The sequence below is a fragment of the Bufo bufo genome, chromosome 5, assembly GCF_905171765.1.
Source record: "Bufo bufo chromosome 5, aBufBuf1.1, whole genome shotgun sequence".
Lineage (NCBI taxonomy): Eukaryota > Metazoa > Chordata > Amphibia > Anura > Bufonidae > Bufo > Bufo bufo.
The window spans coordinates 136,530,106-136,539,157 of NC_053393.1; the positions used below are offsets into that span (position 1 = coordinate 136,530,106).

Consider the following 9,052-nt stretch of genomic DNA (forward strand, 5'->3'; position numbering starts at 1 on the left):
TATTAGTGGGAAAAAAGGGCTTATTAGCCGTTGTGTGGTGAAGTGAGAAAATTACAGACTTTTTATTTATTTATTTGATCTAACAGTATGTCAGACAGAGTAGTGCCAGGCCCTGCACAGGGGAGTGGCAGAGGCCTAAATGTTTCTGGCGCAGGCACAGGTCGCTGCAGAATAAGGGGGCGTGGCAGCAGGAGTCGCAGCGAGAGGCCTGAGCTCCCAGTGTCATCTAGTGATCGTGTATTGACCAGCAACCCAGCGGTTCTTAAATGGATGACTCGGTCATCCACTTCGTCCCAAGAGACATCAGACACCCCCAGCCAAGAGTCCGTGGGTTCGTCAGACACAACCCTTAGTTGGCATGGCCGGGGAGCAGGCCCTGAGCCCTCACCTGTCCTCAACCTACCTCTGTCCTTTTCTGTTCCCTCAGCCAGAGAAGTATTATATGCTGTGGGCTCAGCTCCACTATACAGCAAGAACGAGCTACTAGAAGACAGTCAGCAGCTACTGGCCAGCCAAGATGTGGAGGAGACATCCGCCAATAGGCGGGCAAGTAGTATATATATATAAGGTTCGGACCGCGCGTGTCATAAACAGACGGTATACAAACAGTTTTTTTCTTTTCTCCTTCTCCTTATAGAAAAAAACCGAGGGCTGCAAATGTCCTATTTGTGGATATCCTGCAACTTAAAAAAACTAAAATAGTGTAAATCCGTACGGTTGTTTTGCCCTGCAGTGCACAGGTTGTACTTACACGGCACTCCACCAACAAAAAGCGTGCATGCGATATCCTCCGTGGCTAATTAGAGACCGTTGAGGAGGACATCAGTGATGTGCAGACACTACTGGATGATGATGATGTAGCTGATTGTACTTGGGAGCCGGGTGAATTAGGGGCTTCATCATCATCGGGAGAAGAGGGTGGCTTGCCCGTGAGGCAGCGGCGGAGCCAGCTAGTCTCTAGCATGACCAGGAGACAGCAGGGTGGCAGCAGTGGGAGGTCAGGAGCCAAACGTGCCTGGGTTATACCACCCGCTTCGCAGGAGCCTACCTGCCTGGAAAGTAGTGGTGCAGGGGTTCACGGAAGCAGCGGCGGTAGCAGTCAGTCAGTGCACAGTGTTGGGGGTAAAATCACCTACTCGGTGGCGTGGCAGTTTTTTGTTAGGCCGCCGGAGGAGGTGAACATGGCTATTTGTGGGCAGAAGGTGAAGCGTGGCCAGGGTTCCAATGTTGGCACCGCGGCCCTGCATCACCATAAGCAGCGTCACCATGAAGTGGGCTCTGATGTTGTGGTCCAGCCTGCCGCAGCAACCACCCGGTTTCAGGCAGTCAAGGCTCCACCTTGAGAGAGCTGTCTGTCCTTCCCATCATCTGCTGGTGCTGATGCTCCTGCTACTCCTTCTCGTCAGTCATTCCGTCAGCAATCGATCACTGAAGCGATTGCCAAGAGACAACAGTAAGCGTGCACTCATCCAACAGTGCAGAAGCTGAATGTGCTCCTGGCCAAGTTGCTGGTGCTGAAGTCCCTCCCTTTCCAAGTGCTGGACTCTGCACCTTTCAGAGAACTGATGGCTTGTGCCGAGCTGAGGGGGAGAGTCTCAAGCCAAAATTTATTTGCCAAAAAAGCAGTACCAGCCCTGCACACGTATGTAGAACAGAAAGTGCACCAGTCCTTTAGCCTGTTGGTGTCTGCTAAAGTGCACGGCAGCGCCGACGTGTGGCGCTGTAACTACGGTCAGGGACAATACATGTCCTTTACGGCCCACTGGGTGAATGTGGTTCCTGCACAGCCACACCAGCAACTTGGCCAGGTGACGCCGCTTCCGCATCCATGTTCTCACGCCGTTGGTCCTGCGACAATGTCCGCCTCTGCCTCCTCATCCTCCACAGTGTCCTCAGCCTCCATTGCAGGGACAAGTCACAGTGCCCCTCCAGCATACTACATGTGCAGGGCATGGCGGTGTCACACTGTTCTGCACCTCGTTTGCCTGGGCGAACAGAGTCATACAAGGGAGGAACTGCTCCGTGTCCTTCATCAAGAAATCGAATCCTGGCTTTCTCGGTGACAACTGAAAATCTGAACCATGGTGACCAACAATGGGAAGAACATGGTGTCGGCGCTGAGTCAAGGAGGGCTGAGCCATGTGACCTGCGTGTTCAATGTGGTTTTTAAGCAGTTCCTGAAGTTTTCCACCCATCTGCAAGACATCCTAAAAATGGCCAGGATACTTTGCATGCACTTCAGCCACTCGTACACCGCAAAGCACTCCCTCTCATACACACTGCAGAACGGCATCCCCCAACATAGACTGATATGCAACGTTTCCACCCTCCATATGTTGGACCGACTACGAACAGAGAAAGGCCATAAACGATTTCTTGCTGATCCAAACGGACAGGAGTACTCCCCTGTGTAACTTCGAGGCCACGTTATTTGTCAGTAGCCAGGACTACGGGATGAACAACATCATTCCACTGCTTCATGTCCTGGAACAGATGCTGGCAAATCTGGCTGATCAGGGGACTGGAGACGTGGCACCTAGATCTTACGGCCACATGAGCCCTGTGGGGGCTGAACTGGAAGAGGGCATTGGAGCACAAGTAATGTGCAGCGAAATGAGTGGTTTTTCTACACAGGTGACAGGAGAGGAGGAGCAGAAGCAGCCAGAAGAGCGACAGGGCAATGAGGAAGATGAGGTAGAGGACCCAGACAAACCGAGGCAGTATGCAGTGGAGATGGAGGCAGGGAGTCCCTCCAAGTCAATTGCACAAATGGCCCGATGCATGCTCACTTGCTTGCGTGTTGACAGCCGAATTGTCACCATTCAGCAGAGGGATGACTTCTGGCTCTCTACCTTGTTGGACCCTCGCTATTGGTCCAAAATTGGGGCCTTTTTTACCACCGCTGAGAGGGAGGACAAACTGAACTACTACAGAGACATCCTATGTAGTCAGTTGGCCGCTGCCTATCTGCGCCATCGTCCATCCTCGCACAGGTCTGAGGGGGGGGGCCTCTGCGCTCACGTTCCTCTGCCAAGGCTGCTGTAGCAGAGTTGGGTGATAGGTTCAAGCTCCATCAGCAACTCCATCAAATTGAGTCTAGAGTCGCTAATAAGCAGCTTTCTTCACCCGCCTAGTGAAGAAACTACTCAGCAGTAGCTAGACCTGGAGCATGACCTGAACCAGCAGGGGGTGGAATACTTGGACAGCACCCTGCCACCCCACATTGAATATCCGCTGGACTACTGGGCAGCCAAACTGGATTTGTGGCTGCAACTGGCAGAGTTTGCCCTGGAAAAGCTGTCCTGCCCGGCCAGTAGTGTGGCATCAGAGCGGGTGTATAGTGCGGCGGGGGCCATAGTTACACCAAGAAGAACTCACCTGTCTACCCAAAATGTGGAGAGACTGACCTTTGTCAAGATGAATCAGGTGTGGATCAGCCAGAGACCAGTTTCTTCTGGCTACCTGCCTCAGCTACTATTCTGATGCTGCCACTCGCCTGATGCCACACATCTGATGCTAAGTGCTCTTCTTTCACCCACTATCTTTAGCTGGTACTGGTATTGCCACCCACCTCCCTACTCTGTCACCGGGTCACTCTGTGGTCTTGTGATGCTGCTGCCACCTCCATACTATGTCACCTTGCCACTCTGTGGTCTCCTGATGCTGCTGCCACTTTCACACTATGTAACCTTACCACTCTGTGGTCTCCTGATGCTGCTGTCACCTCCACACTATGTCAACTTGCCACTCTGTGGTCTCCTGATGCTGCCACTGCCACTTCCACACTGTCATTGTGCCACTCTGTGGCCTCCTAATGATACTGCCGCCACATCCACACTCTGTCATTGTGCCACTCTGTGCTCTCCTGATGCTGCTGCCACCTCCACACTGTCATTGTGCCACTCTGTGGCCTCCTCTTGATGCTGCTGCCACCTCCACACTGTCATTGTGCCACTCTGTGACCTGCTCCTGATGCTGCTGCCTCCACCACACTATTATTGTGCCACCCTGTGGCCTCTTCCTGATGCTGCTGCTGCCACACCCACATCCACACTGTCATTGTGCCACTCTGTGGCCTCCTCCTGATGCTGCTGCCACTGCCTCCAGACTCTGTCATTTGGCCACTCTGTGGTCTCCTCATACTGCTTCCACCTCATCACTATGTTATAGGGCCACTCTGTGGACTTCTCATGCTGTTCTCACCCTCTCCACTTCATGACTGGGCCACTATTTTGCCTTTTCGGCCTGGCTGACATCATCATTTACATCTGATCTGTCAGAAGGAAGGAAAAATGAGACGCACAACGGATCCTGTCTATCTAACAGCTGTAAAGCCTGCATGACATGGTCCCTATTTTGCATCAGAATTGGCTTATGATTAGGTAGCCAAAAGCAGGAGTGGGTACAAAACACAGAAGACATGCAAATATTCCAATCACGTGTCATCTCTGTTTTGGATCCACTCCTGTTTTTTTTGGCATTAGCAATACTGATAGATTACCGAACAAATGCTGATCGAGTGAAGGCGGATGCTCAACAGACAGGATCCATTTTTTGGGAGTTATTGTTCTGACGGATCAGAAGAAGGGCAAAATAATAAGTAACGTCAACACAAACGTACTGCTGACACCCTCTCCACTGTTGGGGGGGCTCTACTTGTATAACCGTTTAATAGAACAGGTTCTGTATACATCTATGTGGAATCAGCTGCCGACGGTGTAAAAGGAGTGCGCTTCTTCTTGGCGCTAACATCGACCTGTAAGGCTGAGTTCACACTTGAGTTATTTGGTCAGTTTTGGCCCCGTAAATGCCCAAATAAGTGAAGTGTGCAGTGATTATAAGAGCGACGCCTGTCATCTGCATGTCATATTGACTCACAGTATTGTTTCACTACCACAGCAGACTCCCTATGCGTGTTACTGCAAGGCACAGTGTTGTACACCACTATAAAGGCTCTCTGCAGCCAGGAAATAGCATTTTTTAAAACGATTTACCACAAATAAATCGAATTTTTTAGAAATTCACTCATCTCTAGTCAGTACGATTACAGTGATAGCACATTTATATAGTTTTTCTTGTGTTTTAATACTTAAAAATTGGGGGGGGGGGGAATAATTTTTTCTTTGCATTGCCATATTCTGACCCCCATAACTTTTTATAGTTATGTTTACTGATTTTTTTTTTTTTTTGAAGGTGGGGGAGAGGCAAAGATTTGTATACCCTAGAGTTGGCATGAGCTTAACAAGCTGTCTAGACTTGCACCAGACTTGCACAGTGGCTCAAGCTGGATGATGAATGTGGTACAGAAACAGACACTTTTGTCTAAATTCTATACCAATTATTGGTTGGCTTAATTGAGACAGAATTTAATGCCAAAATTGTGGTGCCATTTTGGCACAAAATGGCACATTGTAAGCCATGTCTTTTTTTTACACAAAGCCATGCCCCTTTCCTGCAAATCCACATCTTCTTACTGGGCTAGGTGCTGACAATTTCTCTAAATCTAGATGTGGCAAATGTAATCAAGCTGTGCCATGTCTTTGTGCAGTTTACACAGAATCTAGGTGCACTCATACAAGTAAATTATGGCTACTGCATGTTCATTTAAAAAATTCAGGTGAACTTATTATGTGGGTGACATAGCTCCCGACACCATTGACAAACGGCTGATTTTGCCAAGAGGTAGGTTAGCCTGACATGTTGTATTGCATGGCTGTCGTTTACTTGAATGAACTCCTACGTCCTACAGAGCAAGAGCAGCTGTTTGCTGACATCTCTCTATTCTGACTCATAGATGAGGCTTCTGTATGGGTCCCTATCTCTATGTTGCTCATATGCTCTAATGGGGAATATGGTAAGAGTTTGCCTTTATGAAACCACCCCTTTAATGCTTATGGACACCTTTTGGGGCATTTTTTTTATTAATGTACTGTGCTCAATTTGGGCTAAAAATCATTTTTTCAATTGGTCTTTCAGTTTCTGTTTATTTGCTGACCAGCAGGCTCTCCTTTCTAAGTGAATCCCGTCAGATAACTGCTCTGATGGCTGGATGTGTAGCCCTCATCTCTGTACCCCTGACAGCTCATAAACACTCATTATAGCTCAATTCTCTGACAGGACTCAGTATAAACAAAAAGTCTGTCAGTCTGCAAATATACTGAAACTGAAGGCAGAACAGGAAAAGCTGTTGAAAATTAACAAAAATGCAAAAGAAATGCAAAAAAATTATATTTTGCCCAAAATGAGTAAAATGCCAAAATAAAAAATGCCTTCAACCGTGTCCATAGCCCTCAAAGCAGGTCTCTCAATTCTCATATGGGGACATCTGATATTACCAGGGAAAGGTGTGCACAGCCACATAAATTCTACATTCTAACTCTTCATATAAATTGGCTTTCATACCGGTTCTCTTCTCTGGTTAATGGGGGATCGTGAGGTTATGTAGGGGATTTGTCTCCTATATACATAGTGGTAAATAATAAGTAATAAGATGATTTTTTTTTATTGATTGACAACATGCTATACTTTAATAGGTTAACTATAAAAAACAACAGATTTTTGTCCATCTAAACCTTGATATAGCCACTAGCATTATTTAATAGGTTGGTAAAAACGCACGCTGAATTTTTAAAGGCTAAGTAACCGAGAGAGAAATTTTGGAATCTTTTTGGTAACATTTTAGTTTTTATATTTACATAGGTTCATAAATTATAATGTCATTTATACCTTGCATCCTTTGAGCTGTATTCATACTCCATGGTATACCAGGAACTATCTCAATTACTGTTTTCTTTTCTCCATTTAGGAACCAATCAGTGAACACAACTTTGAAGCATATGTAAATACACTCACAGAAATGTACAGCAATATGGAACGGGAATACTCCCCAGAATGCAAAGCCCTTTTGGAAAGTATAAAACAAGCCGTGAAGGGAATCCATGTATAGCATGCACAAAATAGCTGCTGGGCCTACAAAATTACGCAAAGGAATAGACTCCATCTATAGACTGCTGCTTATATCGGCACAAATAATATTATTGACTGGTGCACTGCATTCATTAACAAATGCAAAACTGCACTATTTACTTCCCCAGCAGTCATTAAATACAAAAAAATAAAAAATGTATAAGACTTTTGAACTAACAGCAGCGCACTTATCAAGTGTATCTCAATGTACTTATTTCAGCTCATTTTTCTCTATTGCACTCTTTCTTTTGTATAGTGAATGTATAAAGGTGTTTGCAACTATTTTTTATAAATTGTATTTATTTCAGATTGAAGGAGGATTTGTTCATACCTTTTAACGTTTCTTTTGTTAGGCTTACCATATTTTTACAAATATCTTTTTATAAGTTATTTTCGGAGTGGATTTTAAATAGATTTAATGAACGGGCGATTCTGTAAAATATTATGATAAAACAAAAAATCATGGAAAGAAAAGAAATGTTACTTTGGAGATAAAAAAGGGTGTTCTTAGTTGTTCTATTTTTGGTACTAATGCCCACATCTTTTAATTATGATTTTCAAAGTACTGTTACTGCAGCATAAGATCAGGGATTAAACAAATTATGAGATAGCCACCCATATCAAGTCATTTTTCTCTTAAATACCGGTAACTGTTTTCTTATTAGGCCGATGCTAGCAATAATTATTAGTAGCATTTCGTATTGTTTGTTGCTATGTATATTATTTATGTCATACACTGGATCTCTTGCTAGCACTTGAATAAATCATAATTTATACCTCACAACTTTTAGTATATAGCAAAGTAACACATTCGATTAGAATTACATTTGCTTTAGTGATGTGTTTGCTTATATCCAGATATGATTTTAATCTTCTTCTTCCACATAAGGTGGCAATCCTAGAAAGTTTATAAAGACTCGTATTACATGCTGTTTTTCTACAAGTTCTCTATGGTAGTTTATTTATTTGTGTTGATCTAGTTTTATTTCACTGCACCTCCATAGGTTGTGAGGATAACTGATATGCCAAGTTCAGGAGCATGTATCATCTCGGTACTAGATTAACAGTTAATATGTTCATGTGTAAATACTCAATATTCTGGAAACAAGGACAGTTAAAAGGCTATGAGTGCTTTTTTTTCCATATTTTATTCATTTTCACAAACTGTATTTTTGCAACAGATGATGTTAAAAACCAGCTAAACTGCCTTGTGTATGCACACGTATAATGTGCATATGTGCCTCATTGTAAATGATTAAGTTCATACTGTATTTTTCTTTACTGTTGTAAAACATGATAAATTCTCAACTGGTGCACATACTTCCCTGTAATCCTTAAAAGGGATTTCCAAGCTAAGCAAAAAACTGTAAATGAGGTAAAGAAAAGAATCAATCATCTGCTTCCAGCATTGAACTCTGGTCCTCGAAGGCGAAGACGTCATCTTCCTGGTTGTAGTGGTGACGTTCTGTGCACACAGGTCACTCTGCTGCAAATCACTGGCCACAGCAATGACCTTCCATGTACTGCTGAGGCCAGTGATTGGCAGCAGCAGTGACCTATGTGTGCAGATGTTCACCACTACAACCAGAAGGACGACATCAGTATCAGGGAGGATCAGAGTTCAGTGCTGGAAGCCGATGATTATTGACACATTTACCAGAGTTTTTGCTTGACTTGGAAAACCCCTTTAATTACAGCTATAATGGTGATCTAAATGTTGCTCATGAATGCTGTATGGGTAGGTTTGGTTATATAAGGTTGGTGCAGCAAAGGAATTTCCAATCAATAAATGTGCCATTATGTATATTATTAGGTGAGTAGTCTGAGATATGAAATAATAGGCATTTTTTTTCCAGAAATAGTGCCACTTTTGTTCATGGGCCTTGTCTGGTATTCCAGCTCAGGCCCATTCAATTAAACTTACCATACACAAGCTCTGGACAATTGGTACCGTTTCTGGAAAGTAAAAACAGACCTATTTTTTTTCTAGTTTCGGGCAAACCCATTTTGCCTTCATTTCTATGGGTTATTCAGTTTTGTACAAATAAGTAAGCTTATGAACACACTGGCATTGCATGGTGCGTTC

At 44.5% G+C, this 9,052-nt stretch overlaps 1 protein-coding gene across 2 annotated transcripts in view; it reads left to right on the plus strand.

Annotated features, from left to right (window-relative positions):
• Positions 1-6,946, plus strand: part of ST18 (ST18 C2H2C-type zinc finger transcription factor) — a 180,858-nt gene extending 173,912 nt beyond the window's left edge. For both annotated transcript variants that reach the window (XM_040432085.1, XM_040432086.1), the window contains one exon: positions 6,806-6,946. In XM_040432085.1, coding sequence (XP_040288019.1) covers positions 6,806-6,946 — 141 coding nt within the window. The remainder of the gene's footprint in view (positions 1-6,805) is intronic.
• The last annotated feature ends 2,106 nt before the right edge of the window (positions 6,947-9,052 follow it).